Source organism: Neofelis nebulosa, chromosome 9, assembly GCF_028018385.1.
Source record: "Neofelis nebulosa isolate mNeoNeb1 chromosome 9, mNeoNeb1.pri, whole genome shotgun sequence".
Classification (NCBI taxonomy): Eukaryota; Metazoa; Chordata; class Mammalia; order Carnivora; family Felidae; genus Neofelis; species Neofelis nebulosa.
Window position 1 is genome coordinate 54,972,613 of NC_080790.1, and position 18,670 is coordinate 54,991,282.

Genomic DNA, 18,670 nt, shown 5'->3' on the forward strand with positions numbered 1-18,670 from the left:
TATTTCAAGGAGATAGGCATTTTGTTGCAACTACATTAACATAAACAAGAAATCAAGCATTATATAAAGCAAAGGACCTATATGTATATCACCAAGTCTAAGAAGCAACTTTCCTTCGAATGGTATGGTGTAAATAATTCTCAGAATAAAATTCAAAACCCAATTAAATACTATTCTAAAAAATCAAATTCGAGTACTAGAGTTGTACATTTCCTTAAAAATAAATACATTTTTTTCATGTCCTTTCATGTTTAGTAGTTTGGCATTACAAAAGTAGCTGCATCTCATTGTACTATTATTCACTACACCTTTTTCTTTTTTTTTTTTTTTTTTTTTTTTTAAATTTTTTTTTTCAACGTTTTTTATTTATTTTTGGGACAGAGAGAGACAGAGCATGAACGGGGCAGGGGCAGAGAGAGAGGGAGACACAGAATCGGAAACAGGCTCCAGGCTCCGAGCCATCAGCCCAGAGCCTGACGCGGGGCTCGAACTCATGGACCACGAGATCGTGACCTGGCTGAAGTCGGACGCTTAACCGACTGCGCCACCCAGGCGCCCCTATTCACTACACCTTTTTCATGTCATAAGTGTTCCATAATAATTTTTAAAGACATAATACATGTTAGATATTATGTGTGGATCCACCACCCAGTTTCAGAAAAAGAATATTAACTTTTTAAAAAAAATTTTTTTAATGTTTATTTATTTTTGAGAGAGACAGAGACAGAATGCGAGTGGGTAAGGGGCAGAGAGAGAGGGAAACACAGAAGCAGAAGCAGACTCCAGGCTCTGAGCTGTCAGCACAGAGCCCAATGCAGGGCTCGAACTCATGAGCTGTGAGGTCATGACCTGAGCTGAAGGTGGATGCTCAACCGACTGAGCCACCCAGGCGCTCCAAGAATATTAACTTTTGATGTCCCTTTTGAGTCATCCCCTATCCCATTCTCTTCTTAGTTCACTCAAAGGTAATTATTATACTGACTGTTGTATCTATCACTTCCCTAATGTTCTTTATTATTTTGGCACTCAAGTTGATGATCATGAATATACTGTTTATTTTTGTAGAATTTTTAATCTTATATAAATGAAACTATACTGTATATATTCTTTCAATGTTGCTTTTATCAATGTCATGCTCCTGATTCTAATCTATATTTTTCATGCTTTCACTGTAATTTATCTTCACTGTTGTAGTGTATTTCATTAAATGAATACATCACAATATATCTATCAATTCCATTGTTGATAGAAATTTATGTTGTGTCTAGTTTCTTGCTATTACATAAATAACTTTGCTTTTCAGGTTCTTGTACACATCTATGCATGTATGAGATCTGGCTTGTAGGAAATGCACACCTTCATCTTTAGGAAATTAACGTCAAGCTATTTTTCAAAGTGGCTACAACATTTAAGCTCCCACCGAAAGTTTATAACTGTTCTACTTGTTTACATCCTCATCAATACTTGAAATTGTTAGACTTTTCATTTTTGTCAATCTGTTGGGTGTGCAATGGTATCTCACTGCAGTTTCCTTACATTTTTCTGCTTAATAAGAAGGCTGAGTACCTTTCTCATGTTTACTAAACAGTCAGGTTTCCAATTCTATAATGTGCCACTCAAGTAAGTCGTTAGCCCATACTTTGATTGGATTGTTTATCTTTTCTCATTGATTGAAGGCATTTGCTATATATTTTGGATATCATTCCTTTGTCAACTACTTGTGTTTTAAATAACTTTTCCCTGCTATGTTTTTCATTTTCATTATAGTGTTTTGATAAGCAAAGTTTCTTAATTTTAATGTAATCGGATTTTTTTAATCTTTCTTTTTATAGCTATTTTAAAACTTCCCTACTCTAATGTCACAAAGGTTTTTTCTTACATAATCTAACAGTTCTACCGTCTGACTTTCACATTTAAGCCACCAAAAACTGATTTGTGTGTATGGTTTGAGGCAGGGGGTCTAATTTTTTTCCCCTAAACAAATAACAAACTATCCCAGTACCATTTATTGATGAAAACTCCCCCTCTCCACTGATAGCAGTGCCAGCTCTGGCCCAAATCAAATTCCCACATACATAAGACTGGATCTAAGGGGGCTTTCAGTTGTAAACTTCTATTCAACTGAAGGAACCAAATCATCTTGTGAAGAAAACTCACCAGTTAGTCTTACCTTCAAGAAATTTTTTAAAGAAGAGAATATCAAATGGCAAAGGAATCCTGACTTGGGAAATATAATGAAAAAATAATAATAATAATGCATAGGGTTCAAAGAACCTGAGTTCTAATTCCCACTTAACAACTTGCCAACTTTGTACAATTAGGTATTCTCCAGAGGGCCCTGATATTCTAAATTGTCAAAAACAATGATGCCAAGGAAAAGGTAAAAAAATATTTATCTTTCTCCCATGTATATAAGATCATATTTACTAGAAAGTTCATAAATTATACTAATAATATTTAAAAGATAAATATGAACAAAAGTATAATTTTAAAAAACCTTATTACACCAAATTTTAGTTTTATACCTATAATCTAATCAGGAATTTTTTTCTCTAGTTTCTAATTTTGTATCTATCACAGTTTGGTACTCAAAAGACACTTGTTGACTTCAAACAATTGTTTTACAGGAGTATAATCTAATTAAAGACCAAGTAAAGATGAAGAATGCTTTCTAAAAGATATCTTCTTTTAATGTAAAATTGCTCAACTCCCATGCAGAAATCTGACCCACTTCACAAAAGATAAAGTTTAACTTGGGGCACCTGGGTGGCTCAATCAGTTAAGCATCTGACTTCAGCTTAGATCTTATCTCTCAGTTCTTGAGTTCAAGCCCTGCATCAGGCTGTCTGCTTTCAACACAGAGCCTGCTTCAGATCCTTTATCCCCCACTCTCTGTCTGCGCCTCCCTTGCGCTCTCTCTCTCTCTCTCTCTCTCTCTCTCAAACACAAAACAAATATTAAAAAAAGGGGCGGAAGGCACCTCAATGGCTCAGTCAGTTAAGCATCTGACTTTGGATCAGGTCATGATCACATGGTTTGTGAGAACAGCTGACAGCTTGTAGCCTGCTCAGGATTCTCTCTCTCCCTCTCTCCCAGCTCCTCCCTCACTCATACTCTCTCTTTCTCAAAATAAATAAACATTAAAAAAAAGAAATTCATGGGCATTTGTCAATCTCAATAGCTCAACATAGGATAATAAAAGTACTTTATGTGTAAAAGAAAGCACTGATGATACAAAAGGCAGTTGTACATATAAGATGAAAATACATATAAATTTTAAATGTTATAAATTTATTTTATATTGTTATATATTTTATTATATAATTTATTATATAATATATATTTATTTTTATATATAATATATGACATATAATTTCATGCCATATTAATTTTACTGCCACAGCATGCAGTCCAAAATAGATGGACTCTCATACACATTTTTTATTCTCCTACACAACTAATTTTTCAAATGAAATATCAGAAACTGATATCCCTACAATATATCAGTACTTAACTATAAAGCAAGCTGTTAAAATTTTAGCCCTCAATAAGAACTTTCAAATTAAAATACAACCCTAAAGAACAAGGTCTAAATTTTAGAAATATTCCACTCTACACACAGATATATAAAAATCTATTAAAATACAATGCTGTAACATTTATTTAAAGGTTATTTACTTATATTGAGAGAAAGAGAGAGAGAGAACAAGCAGGGGAGGGATAAAGAGAGAGGGAGAGGGCTTCAAGCTGCATTACAAAGCTGTAATCATCAAGACAGTATGGTACTGGCACAAGAACAGACACTCAGATCAATGGAACAGACTAGAGAACCCAGAAATGGACCCACAAACGTATGGCCAACTAATCTTTGACAAAGCAGGAAAGAAGATCCAATGGAATAAAGACAGTCTCTTCAGCAAGTGGTGCTGGGAAAAGTGGACAGCGACATGCAGAAAAATGAACCTAGACCCCTTTCTTGCACCATACACAAAAATAAACTCAAAATGGATGAAAGACCTCAATGTAAGACAGGAAGCCATCAAAGTCCTTGAAGAGAAAGCAGGCAAAAACCTCTTTGACCTTGGCCACAGCAACTTCTTACTCAACATGTCTCTGGAGGCAAGGGAAACAAAAGCAAAAATGAACTACTTGGACCTCATCAAAATGAAAAGCTTCTGTACAGTGAAGGAAACAGTCAGCAAAACTAAAAGGCAACTGATGGAATGGGAGAAGATATTTGCAAATGACATATCAGATAAAGGGTTAGTATCCGAAATCTATAAAGAACTTATCAAACTCAACACCCAAAAAACAAATAATCCAGTGAAGAAATGGGCAAAAGACATGAAGAGACAGTTCTCCAAAGAAGACATCCAGATGACCAAGCGACACATGAAAAAATGCTCAACATCCGTCACCATCAGGAAATACAAATCAAAACCGCAATGAAATACCACCTGACACCTGTCAGAATGGCTAACATTACAACTCAGGCAACAACAGATGTTGGTGAAGATGTGGAGAAAGAGGATCCCTTTTGCACTGCTGGTGGCAATGCAAGCTGGTGCAGCCACTCTGGAAAACAGAATGGAGGTTCCTCAAAAAATTAAAAATAGAACTACCCTACAACCCAGAAATTGCACTACTAGGTATTTATCCAAGGGATACAGGGATGCTCTTTCAAAGGGACACATGCACCCCAATGTTTATAGCAGCACTATCAACAATAGCCAAAGTATGGAAAGAGCCCAAATGTCCATCGATGGATGAATGGATAAAGAAAATGTGGCATATACATATATATATATGCCACATATGGCATATGTATATGTATGTATACATACATACACATACAATGGAATATTACTTGGCAATCAAAAAGAATGAAATCTTGCCATTTGCAACTACACAGATGGAACTAGAGAGTATTATGCTAAGTGAAATTAGAGAAAGACCAATAACATGATTCACTCATATGAGGACTTTAAGATACAAAACAGATGAACATAAGGGAAGGGAAGCAAAAATAATAAAAAAACAGGGAGGGGGGGACAAAAACATAAGAGACTCAAATATGGAGAACAGAGGGTTACTGGAGGGGTTGTGGGAGGGGGATGGGCTAAACAGGAAGGGGCATTAAGGAATCTACTCCTGAAACCACTGTTGCACTACAGGCTAACTTGGATGTAAATTTAAAAAAATAAATAAAAATTTAAAAAAAAAAAGAGAGAGAGAGAGAGAGAGGGGAGAGAGAGAATCCCAAGCAGTACAAACTGTCAGCCAGTCTCACAAACCGTGTGATCATGACCTGAGTCAAAATCAAGAGTCAGATGCTTAACCAACTGAGTCATCCTGGCACCCCCAATCCGGTAACATTTAAGTAACTCTGGTCACTACCCCACTCCCCAAAAATAAACCATTACATAGTTACAGGCTTCCTTATAGGATCTTATTTGTAATATCCAGTTATGAACAAAATCCTAATTTATACATGAACTGGTGGTCATCTTTCGCTAAAATTCTAACTATGTAAATGTAGCACTGTCTTATGGGAAAAAAAATACTTTAAATAGTTTAGATTTTATCTCCCAATTATCCTCTGGAAATAAGAAGGATATATTCTGAAATTGATTCTCTATTTGCATAACCTTAGAAAATAAGCCCTCTAACCAGGAGCTGGAAAAAGGTGAGAGACAAAGAGTTAAAATGAGTCATGAATAGGGGCGCCTGGGTGGCTCAGTAGGTTGAGCATCTAGCTTCGGCTCAGGTCATGATCTCCTGAGGTCCATGGGTTCAAGCCCTGCATTGGGCTCTGTGTTGACAGCTCGGAGCCTGGAGCCTGGAGCCTGCTTCAGATTCTGTGTCTCCCTCTCTCTCTGCCCCCACCCTCACTCACACTCTGTCTCTCAAAAATGGATAAATGGTAAAAAAAAATTTTTTTTTTTAAATGAGTCATGAATAACATATTTACCGGTTTGATTCGAAGCTGGCCACCGACCACCTCAAGAATTGCATGTCTTCTGGACACTCTCTTGTCTGTTATCTACAGGGGGAAAAAAATAAACATTTCTAATGCAGCTACCTCCATTAAAAAAAAAAAAAAAACAGTAACAACAACAACAAAAATCCACAGCAATGTTTCTGATATTAGTAGGCTACATATCAAATACTCATTCAGCAACTGTATATTAAAATGATTGTCCTCATTGAACAGATAACAAAACAACTCAAGAGATTAAGGGACCTGCCCAAGATAACAGGAAGAATAAATAGCAGAGCAGAGACTCAAGCTTGAGATCTAACACATCCCAAAATTTTCATGATGGCTTCCATTCAAGATAGACATTTAGTGGAGATTCTCATCAATAAAACTCATAAAATGAGAAAAAAATGTATACAATGTGTACTTATTAGGAAACTTCTCAAGTACAAGAAATATGTAGCATGTTATAATGACAAAGGTTTTAAAGAGCAGCAGTCTGGTTAAATATAAAGGTGTGACAACCAGGTTTGGGGTCAGGCCCACCTGCACTGGAGCTCTGGGGCCATCAGCAGTAGTTAAGAGAACAGGAAGGTGGGAGGGGGAGTGGTGTAAACCAAATATTTACAGTGAATAAGAGATTATCATTTATGTGTATGTGTGTGTGTGTATAATACAATACATACACATGTTAATTTTAAAAGGTAAAATACATATATTTGCTTCCCCTTTTGAGTCAACATGCTTTAGTTACACACAAGCACTTCTGCATACCAAAGTTTAGAAATGGCTTGTACTTTAAATCTTGAAATTGCCAACTGAGTCTTCCCTGCAGAACTATAAACATGATGGTTAAGACTGCCTTTGTTATTTGTGGTTGATACATAATGAAAATGTTTCAAGCACCAACTTTACTTAACATCATAATTATGTGGCCCATCTTTTGATTACCTTAGTATCTGTATCACTTCAACTCTGATATTAATCATATCAGTACCAAAATTATCAGTAAAAACAGACTACAGCAATGCCCAGTTCAATTAAACTCTTTAGTTGAGCAAAAACTTGCAAAAATGTCAAAGTGCCAGGAATCAGTAGTCATCTTTTTTAACCAGAGAGCAGTTTCACATATAAGACTATGACTATATAAAAGTAGTAACATCAAGCATCACAGTAGAATGAATTCCACATATGTGAATTTTTGATCACTACAGTTGATTTTTAGAACATTTTCTAAAATGAAGTATCTTAAAGGTAGCCCATTTAAAATATATACACTATTAAACTAATAATCTACCAGAGAGGGGAGAAGAAACTCAGAGGTTCCTGTATTCTTTCCCATAAGGTGCCTTGTGGACATTATCAGGTGATAACGCACTTTACCATTTATAAAAATGATTTATCATTTGCATAGAACTTTCCCTTAAATCTTAAGATTCACCACAATACTGTCATAGCTATTATTCACATGTTATGAACTTGGGAATTGAAAGTCTAGAGAATTTAAGTAACTTGTGTAGGCCACTCCTCGAGTAGGTGGCCTACAAATCCATATTCATTAATAAAAATAAATATGTGAGAAAGAGAGTCGTATATGACTCTACATCTGCATATAATCAGTCAGAAATAGTTTCAAGAAATGAAAATTACTCTGCATCAGGGAGTAAGAAATTTCTAATTCTAACTTGGGTAGTAAGATCTCATTGTGAACTGCAATAATACAAATCGATTTTCTAAACGACTGAGTAACAGACTGCCAAATATAAAATCATGGCAAGCAATGATGGTTCCTGTAATAGTCTAGCTTGGGTTTCTTTATTTTTCAAACCATATTTTTGCAGGAAGCAATAATGGACTTTTCCTATCCCAGTCTTTCTTTGAAGGAGGCTTTCCAGACCCCAGCATGAAAAAAATGTATAAAAGCATAACATGACCTCTAGTGGACACATGATTCCACAACAGTGTAATTACATGGCAAGCTGTGCATTTCTATAGTATACCCAAAAAAGTGGGGTTTTTTTTGTTTTTAAATGTTTATTTATTTATTTTGAGAGATGGGGGGTGGGAGAAGAAAGGGAGGAAGACAGAATCCCAGGCAGGCTCCGCGGTGTCAGTGCATAGCATGACACGTGGCTTGAACCTATCTATGAACCATGAGATCATGACCTGAGCCAAAATCAAGAGTCAGACCCTTAACCAGCTAAGCCACCCAGGCACTCCATGTATTATCTTAAGTCTTCACAAAACCTGAGGAGAAGACATTATTACCTTCATTTTGTAAGTGAGAAATATAAGTGCAGAGAGGCTAAGCAACTACTTATAGTTACACAGCCAATAAGCAGCAGGACCAGGACTTGAACCCAAGGAATCTGATTCTAGGGACAGGACACTCTTGCTTTTAATACTGTATTGCCTCCCTCATTATCATTACATAAAATATAATTTTTTAGATTATTTACCATCAGCTTAACTATCTAAACTAGAACATACCAAAGAACTGGAAATAAGGTAGAATGACTATTTAACAAGCAAGTAGACATTCTGAGAAAATCAAGCCCTAAATGAAATTCCAGAAGGTCTTGGGACACCTGGGTGGCTCAGTCGATTAAGCGTCTGACTTCGGCTCAGGTCACGATCTCACAGTTTGTGAGTTCAAGCCCTACATCAGGCTCTGTGCTGACAGATCACAGTCTGGAGCCTGCTTTGGATTCTGTGTCTCCCTCTCTCTGCCTCTCCCATGGTGACGTCCTGTCTCTCTTTCTCTCAAAAATAAATAAACAGTAAAAAATTAATAAAAAAAAAAAAAGAAATTCCAGAAGGTCTTCAGGTTTCCATTTATTCATTTATTCTAATGTCATACCCAAATCTAACAAGCTGTGTTATATGAATTTGCAATTCTCTATTCACAGCAAACAATAAAGTGGATAGGGTTTAACAGGCAGTGCATTAACACTGGGGGAAAATGATTGCTATTGGTCTGTAAGTAGAAAGAGAAAGGCTATGGAAAAGCAAAGAAACCCAAAGACTCAGAAAGAACGTACTGGCTAGAAGCTACAGAGAATAGGGACAAATGGCATAGCATACTTCAAAAAGTACTACTTACACTTACCAGGGTCTACTTATTGATTACCCTATTTAAATGAAAATTTCATTTGACAGTCAGACATTTCACATCTTAAGAAAGCCATAAAAATAGTTAAAATAGAGGAATTCCCATTTCCTAGCAAATAACTGCAGTCACCTAAATACTAATCATACCATACAAAAAAATCAGAGATCAACAAATAAACACATAAAACCACCTACATTCCATATGTAAAGCACAACTAGGAGACAGAGATTACCACAAACTTTACATATAGGAGGGGAAAGAAACACCAAGTGCAGATCAAGCTTCAAGGCAAGTGATAACTGGGAGGAAGAGAAGAGAGGGAATGAGAACCTAGGGGTGGTGGGGCACAGATAGTATCACTCTCAGAAATAGTCACACCTTGAGTAGGAAATAAAACACATCTCACATCCAGCAGTTCAGTGGTCCAGCAAAACTGGAAACAATTTGGGCATCAATAGGAATAATGGTAACAATGGAATACAAACACTGAATACAAAAATAATCCATGAGTTCACAATGAACTCAAAAAAAGGGCCTGGGGCTAGGGCTGGGAGGAAAAGCCCTTCTTCATAAAACAATCCCAGCTAATGAAGAAGAAATGATCGAACCAGAAAAATCACTATTTTGCAACTACAAATATAATAATTGACTCAGTAACGGACCAGTGGATGTTAACTTTCAGGTGAAAGCTTGATGAGAAAAAGAATATTCCTGAAGTCTCAAAGCATCATTGCACAGATTACTCACAAAGGGAACTGTGTCTTTTTTGGGGAAGTCTGATAGACACCACCTTTCCCAAGTGACCACCCAACATCGCCAACAACAGCACAAACTCCTAGCTGGGCCTTGTGATAAGCTGCTTCAATTTCACATCGAATATGTAATATTCTTGCCCAAAATGTTTAACCTGAATCCTGTTATATAGAAACAATCAGACAATCAAAATTGTGGGCCTTCTTTAAAACAACTGGCTTGGACTCCTAAAAACATGAATGCCATGAAAGACAGAATAGTTCTAGATTAAAGAAGATAACGTTTGATTGGATCCTAATTTTTTTAAATGCTAAAAATGGACATTATTGGAAAAGTTGTGTAAAATTAAATATAGGACCATTAAAATACTGTCCAATTATAAATTTCTCAAGTGTGGTAAGTTTATATGTATGTACATAACAGTTTATATATACTTATGTATGTATATATACATTTTATATAAAAATGTTCTTGCTCTTAGGTGATACATGTTGACATATTTAAGGATGAAGAGCCAAAATCCATACAATGTACCTTCAGAAGGGTTCAGAAAACAATACATATATGAGAAAAAAACAAATTATATATATACATATATATGTATATATATATGTATATATATATATGAGTGTGTATATATGACAGATAAAGAACATATGGCAAAATGTTACCATCAATCTGCTAAAGACATATTAAGTGTTCATTGTACTATTCTTTCAACTTTTTCTGCAGGTCTGAAATCTTTCAAAATGAAAAGTTGAGGGAAAAATAGTTAAATTTTCAAATATGTTGGTGCCTAAAAGGTTTATTATCAAATTACTAGAAAATGTAGTATATGATTGCTAAATGACATAAATACACCATCTCAGTAAAATTTATTTACAGTCATCTCAGTAAAATTAATAAGACTCTTTATACAGTAAATTTTTCTAACTTCTTCGCTTGAGACTGGGTACCACAAACTGGTAGCCGATTGGCTACAAATCATTCAGGCTGGTTTTTTTCTCTCAAGTTTTGAAAAGTGTATGCACCCTCCATCTCACCACAGCGCTCAGCACCCGTACAATCTCCCACCGAACACCTTTCACTCTTTAGTGTATGCCTGGCCTCTGCAGGAATTTGAATTTGCAACTTATGATTTGAGGCACACCTTTTTTAAGATTTTAATTTTTTTTTTTAGATATTATTTTAAGTCATCTCTATACCCAACATGGGGCTCGAAATCATAACCCTGAGATCCAAGAGACACACGTTCCCCCAGCTAACCAGCTTGGCAGCCCCAAACTACACCTATGCTTTCAGATGCCAGTTCTTCACATGTGACATTGTATACCAGATGCTACTAGTCGCTTGATCAATAGCTATTCATTTCTTCGTCCATACTAATATCTACTCTCCTTTTGTTTAGGCCAACAAGGTACCCATTTAAAAATATCCAAATGCCCAGAACTCCTCGTAGCTATGGATAGCCAAACGACAAGTTCTAGGAAAGGATATGAGAGGGAGTGTGTATTAACGACGTTTTCTAGTTTCCGTATCTGATGTTTTAATATCTGGCACCTTGAACTAAGGAAGGACTACCCCAAGGGTTATCAGGTTCTTAGAGACAGTAAATGACTCACCTGCAAGTATACCTTTCATATGCAAAATAACCAGTCTAAAGTCTGTACCCCCAATTATGGCTTTACCTCGCTCTTATGCTGTGCTAATCACCCCAGGACTAGGCATCAGACAACTAGGGACAGCCCATACAGCTCAGAGCTCATAAAATTATTCAAAACTAGACCACCCGACACCTGTTTATCTTGCCTTGCCCATTCATTCCTAAGAAAGTTGTGAGAAAGGCTTTCCTGCAGTTCCCCTAGCTCTCTCTGCCTTCTGCCTCCCACCAATCTCACGTGGCCCTGCATGGCATGGTGTGCCTTTCTTTCTCTTGGGAACTGTGAGTAATAAATTATCTTTTCAGTGGCAATCATCTCATGATCTGTTGGCTTCACCATTCCTGAACAAAACAACAAAATCTCCATTTTAAAACAGTGGAGCTTCTGGAAAGATTATTGTCTTCAAGATAACAAGGAACAGGCTCGAAAGGAGTGGACCTTTTTTTGCCCTGTGCCTTTCTCTTTTCTTCCTGCTTAAATGGGACGCTTCAAAGTACAGCAGCCATCTCGACTGCAGGCATGAATCACGTGCAAAGGATGACCAAGGAGGAACACAGAAGAGCCGGTTCCTTGAGTATCTGCAACAGCCCCGGGCTGACTGACCCTGAGATTCTCTTACAAAAGAAAAATCAGTTTGGTTTGTCACATCTCGGTTACCTGCAGCCAAAAGCAATTATGATTAATATCCTTTACTTCAACAATACTGGACATCTAATAACAAATTTATTTATGTTCAGCCAGTCAGAGAAGGAATAGTAGAAAACAGAGAAGCTAACCAAATCTGTGCATTCAAGCACAAGAATTTTTTTTAGTATTAAAAAAACTGCACAGCATACAGCAGGAGCTGAAGCATACGCAGGCTACAGGGTAATGCTGAAATCACTCCTATCCTTTGTTAACAACAGCTGAAATGACAGAAATTCTCCTTCAGACACTACAGAACAAATGTTTTTTACTTGAATTCTTCATACTGTTTCTTGAATGGGGACAGGACTCTGTCTTTTGTATTGATACAATGTGGATCCCTTCTCTTTGATTTTCTGGTTCTGAACTGAATGTTTCCTGATAAGGACAAGTCCTTTCGCCTTGTCTTCATGTCTCATTTTTAAGACATGAAGTTTGTGCTAGAAGAAAAGATAAAGACATGAAAACATAAAAGAATTGTTTGTGAGTTGTTTGACAAATATTTATTTTTGACATCTACTGAAGTCAAACAGAATGAAGATTTTCTTACGCTACTAGCAGAAATGCTTGGATGTTTTGACTCAAGGTCTCTGACCTATTTGTTTATTATTTCCAAAATTCTAAAAATAAAAAACAAACCTGAATAAAATAAAAGCAGAAAAGTTACTGGACCCTGAAATAGAATAAACTGGTACCTTTCATTTCATTTTTGCCTATATATATTTACTAAAAAACCAGCAACAGTCCATTTTTCTTAAAATGTTTTCCTACAGAAATTTCTGAATATCACAGGCAAGTATAATGTATCTCGTAAATACAATATCCCCATGTAGCCTGGCTCCTATAAACACAAGAACAGAGAAGAGGCAAGATTTGCTTTTTCCAATATGAATTACAGAAGACACCAAAGGGTAAGGTAATAAAATTTTTCTTGTACAATACTTAATAACTTACAGTGCTTTCACACAAGATTGTCTAGTTTGCTCTATTAACAACAGACAAATAAAAAATAGGCAAATTCAAACTTCCACTGTAGAGAAAAATTAAAAAAAAAAAAAAACCATCTGGTAGGAGATTTGAATCCGTATCATGAGAAAATGCATAAACCTAAAGAAGCATAGGCTCTACTTTAGGCATAGTTTGCATAAAATATCTTCCTCAAACTTTTGTGTGTATATGTGGCAAGTACATAAAACCTAAAATTAAGACCCAAATTAAACAGACTCATTGTTGACAAACCTGTTGATGAAGCATAAAAGTTTCGTATCTAGAGTGCTTCCCAGTTACCAGATCCAAGATGCACTTCCCAGAGCTCAATCTACCATGAGACTCTGTCAAAACATTAGATAAGTCAATCTTATTCCTCAAAATTGCAAAAGTTAGTTGACACAAGGTGTTTAATGTTACCATACTTGGAATGTACCAAAGTTCATTTTTCTGATATTAACAAAGGGCAAGTTTGAGGAGACAAACATAGGCTCTCTAGAGAGATTCCAGTAAGCTCTCTTTAAAAGGTTATTAAAACACTGGATGTGAAATGGTCTTTGAACTTGTGAAATACTTTCCAATAAGACCAATGGTATAATAGTAGTTAGGCTATCAGGTTACCTCACAACTATCTATTTAATCCACAATACTGATGAAATATGGATCACTTAGATTTTAAAAAGTAAAATGCAATACCTGCTGAGCTCCTAATTCAAGGTTGCTGAATAGCCAGCCAATATGATAAAACTGGGCTGACTTAATGCCACTGAGGTTTCAACTCACCCAACCTGCTTGGCTTGCAATGCTACTTGTGAAGTGAATGCTATACAAACATAAGAACATTATCCTCACCAATGATATGATAGATGGCATCATAATAGAGACAATACAATGAGTAAAAACATAAGCAGAGCTTAGGAAGACAAAACTGGGTTGAAATCTCCACTTGGGACTTCGATAAATTAAAGTTTCTCAATAAAATTCAGTTCAGCAAAAATGTCTTAAAAGACTTATTCTGTGCCAAGCATTCTTAGTGTGTCCAGAAGTGGTTTTCAACTCTGATTTCACAACAGAATCATCTTCAGAGCTTTTAAAAATACAGATACCCAGGGACGCCTGGGTGGCTCAGTCGGTTAAGCATCTGACTTTGGCTCAGGTCATGATCTCACGGTTCGTGAGTTCAAGCCCCGCCGTGGGAGCCTGCTTCAGATTCTGCCTCCCTCTCTCTGCCCCTTCCTAGTTCACACTCTGTCTCTCTCTCTCAAAAATAAAAAACATTAAAAAAATAATAATAAGTAAATAAAAATACAGATACCCAAATGCTACCTACAAGAATCAAAATACCAGTGGAAGGAACATAGAGAGAGGTACAAAAGCATGTGAGAAGATGGTATATTCAGGCTGAGTAGTACGTGGGAGATAATTTGGAGACTGATTTAGAAATAAATATATGTAAAATATACAGGAATATACATACATATGAAAAGTAATTCACTATGCGCCTATTATAATGTGCAAAACCCAAAACACTGAGAACACCAAATGCTGGTGAAGTTGCGGAACAACAGGAAATCATTCATGGATGGTGGGGATGCAAAATGGTACAGCCACATTGAAAGACAGTTGGCAGCTTTTTACAAAACTAAACACACTCCTAACATATGGTCCAGCAATTGAGCTCCATGGTATTTACCCAAATGAAATGAAAACTTATGTCTACACAAAAACTTGCACATGGATGGTTGTAACAGCTTTATTCATAACCGCCACAACTTGGAAGTAACCAAGATATCCTTCAGCAGGTAAATGGATAAACTGTGGAACATTCAGATATTGCAATATTACCCATCATTAAAAAGCCATGAGAAGACATGGAGGAACCTTAAATACCATTACTAAGTGAAAGAAGTCAGCCTAAAAAAGTCTATATTTACATACTGTATAATTCCAACTATATGATATGCTGGAAAAGGTAAATTATGGAGACAGTAAAAAGTTCAGTAGGTTGGGAAAGGAAGAAAGAACAGAAAGAGCATAGAGGATTTTTAAGGCAGTGAAACTATTGTGTAATACTACAATACCTGATATGTGTCATTACACATTTGTCAAAACCCACACAATGTGCACCAGGAGTGAAGCTTAGTGCTAAACCATGGACTTTGAATGATAATGACAAGTCAATATAGGTTCATTGGATATACCAGTGTGGTGCAAGATATCGAAAGCGAAGAAAGGTGGGGTGAGGAACAGAGATGAAAACTCTCTGTATTTTGTACTCAATTCTGCCATGAACCTAAGACTGCTGAAAAAAATAAAGCCTATTTTAAAGAAGAAAAAGAAATACTGTAAAAGCAAAGTCCATAAAAGTTAAAAGGGGATCAGTGATGTAATGTGATTATCCCACAAGCCTGGTCAGCACTTACCCAATCATCCAATCGGTCATACACTTTCTGTCTCGGACCCGGGAAATCATACATCCACTGAGCCTGAAGGGCCTTTCCCTCTCTACCACCCACTCTCCACCTACCAAACAGCTAACTGTTCTGACACTCCAAAGTCAACTCAATGTCACTGAGTCAGGAAGCCTTCCCTAACCCCTCATCTTAACTGTGGGTTCCTTCCTATACCTCTCTGTATCATGTAACATCCTTTTCTGTTTGGCTCATAGTACTGAAACAAAATTTTTAATTAAATGTGACCTTTCAGAAGTTGGAGGTTATATCTAAAAATCCAGATTTCTTACTACTCTCCTTTTTTTTTTTTTCATGTTTCTTACTAATCTTGAAAATAACCATAGGACTTTGTTACCAGGTGGGCATGGGGGTGAGTGGCAGGGACCACATTACAGGTCATTTTCCTTGTGGCCTTCCCAACACTAAGGCAGCTGTCATCTATGACACTGCTGTGATTTATTTACCATCATCCCTGCGCTGTTTTTCCCACACAGTCCCATTTCATTCACTCAGGTGCCTGCCTGGTTCCAGTTCCCATTTGAGGTTGCAAATGCTATTTAGTTACTTGTTTCTCTGACTCTCATACCTAGGAAACTAAGTTTCTTGAGAGTAATGACTTGTTTCTCTTTCATCCTTCCATTCTGACTACAGTATATATTGAACTATTTTCTGAATTCACTAAATGAAAATGAAATAGGAAATGAAATAGAAAAAAATGCTAACATTCAATCCATCATGAATGTTGCTCTGAAAGCTTTAGCAGTTGGTAGCACTGCTTCTTTGTTATGCTTAAATTCACTTCAAAATTCTATATCCTTTTCAAACCTAAGTTACAAGTAGGCTCTTTTTGAGGGTTGGAAGAATGAGAAGCAGAGACACAGAAAAGGAAGAGATCATGTCCTTTGAAGGCCTACTATGTGCCAGACTGTACTAGACTAAAAAGGTGCAGGAGATGGAGGGGATACCCAGCAGCTAGGAGTGCTTGGCACATCCCTAGGGACCAGATAGGACTAGGTTCCAGAAAGGCCAGTGAGATTCTGCAAAAGGCACAAACAATACAGAGTTGCCAGGCCAGGGAGTGGTTACTGGCTACTTTTGTATAAACTTTGTAGGACACTTATAGCATTCTTAGAAATGGTGAACTGATACCAGGGAAGGTCTATATTAGAGTCCATGACTATCCCCACCCACAACCAAGGGCCTCTTCTCTTTTCAATTAAAGCAGTAGATTCTATTACACCTGCCGTTAAGACTCACTAGATAGCTGGCATTGTCCTTTTTCCTTGGAGGAAACAGATTAGAAACGAATGTGTCATATAATCCCCATCAAAACAGAAAAAGGGAAATTTGAAATTAGAAACAGTGGTTTTCATTTAAGAGTATAATCAGCTTTTTAAAAAGCGTATATAATCAGCTTTAGAGAAAAACTATAAAGCAAATAATTTGGCCTAAAGGTACTCTTGAGATGCTATACTGTAAAACCTTAACTAAAGTTAAATTTTTTACTTAAGATAAATTATAGTTTCACATATAGTTGGAAGATATAATACACAAAGATCTCTTGTACCATATCTCCAGTTTGCCCAGCAGTAACATCTTGTAACACTATAGTCCAGTATCACAACAGGATACTAATATTGATACAGTCAAGATACAGAATATTTCCACCACCACACAAATCCTCATGTTGCTGTGTTATAGCCATACCAGTCTCCTTCTGCTCCCCTCTCCACTTCTTTTAACTCCTGGCAACCACTAATCTGTTCTCCATGTTTACAATTTTGCAATTGCAATAATGTTATGTAAGTGAATTCATATAATATGTAACCTTTGGGATTGGCTGACTTCAGCCAGTATAATTCCATGGAGATTCATCTTGGTGTAAAACCTTTAACTGGTATGGATCATAAAACACAATTACAACCTGGTAAAGTAACCAAGACCTCAGGTTCCCTGATGACTCCCACTAAAGTAAATGTCACAAGAACATTAAATTTCACTGTACTCTGTTATCTATAAGTGGTCTTTATATGTGCTCTCCTGCCACTGTAAAGACAAAGACATTCTCATCAATTTGTTTCACCACCAAGCCCATTTTACACATTGGAATTAAAAACCTTTATGTTTGTGTGGCCATGAACGCTTGTGAAACTTGTCTCCAAAAAAACATAACCTGTTAAATGAGTTCAAAAATCATTATTAATCATTAAATATTAATGATTAATAATCACATTATGAGTAATTTACAATGAACATCCTGAGTTTTCCCACTTGAAGTAAGTCTTTGCTCTCTCACACTACAAAAAATAGCATCCCTGGAATAATTGCTGTTTGAAATAGCACCTTCATGTTGAGTTTTAACCACTGCAAAGAAAGAATATCTTTTTTAAAAAACCACAAGCTGATTTGTTCTTCAAATTTTTCCTTTAACACACTTAGGACACTGTTCATAACCACTTCTAATATCTGCCAAACTTGGCAAGAGAATGTCATCACAGAATGATTATTCGAAAAGGAGAAGCAAAATTCTGACCAGACAGACTAACTTTCTACTCCTTACTATTTGAAGACAGGAACCAAGTAGGCTCATCTCACATCAGCAAGCCTATAATACAAAGATCAAGCTACAAGTAATGAAAGAGTCTGCAACCTGTTGCCATGTTTATAAAACACAGGCCTAAAATTCATCGACCCTTAACCATAAACACAGTACTCTGTATTGGTGATACAATTTGTTAAGCAAATCAAAATTCACTTGTGAACAGACATAAGGTTTCTAGATGAAGCACATACTCTGTTAAATTTCATATGTATATATATGTATACACACACACATATATTTAAATATATATGGAGAAAGGAGGAAGGGAGGGAAGAAGGAAACAAATCTCTCAGGTAGTTCTCTCAAATTCAAATGTTTGTGTAAACTAACAAACTATGGGGGAAAGTAGCAATGTTATTTAAACATTTAAGTAATTATTTGTCCAGTAAAAAAAAATAAATACCAGGTGAACTTCAACTGTCTCAATAACCTTACTAT

At 36.3% G+C, this 18,670-nt stretch overlaps 1 protein-coding gene across 2 annotated transcripts in view; it reads right to left on the reverse strand.

The window, feature by feature from the left end:
* APLF (aprataxin and PNKP like factor) overlaps nucleotides 1–18,670 on the reverse strand; it is a 79,908-nt gene that overhangs the window by 59,722 nt on the left and 1,516 nt on the right. Inside the window, exon 2 of one of the 2 annotated variants that reach the window (XM_058683862.1) lies at nucleotides 5,972–6,043. The exons of the other annotated variant lie outside the window; for it this stretch is intronic. Coding sequence (XP_058539845.1) covers nucleotides 5,972–6,043 — 72 coding nt within the window. The remainder of the gene's footprint in view (nucleotides 1–5,971; nucleotides 6,044–18,670) is intronic. 2 annotated transcript variants of the gene reach the window in all.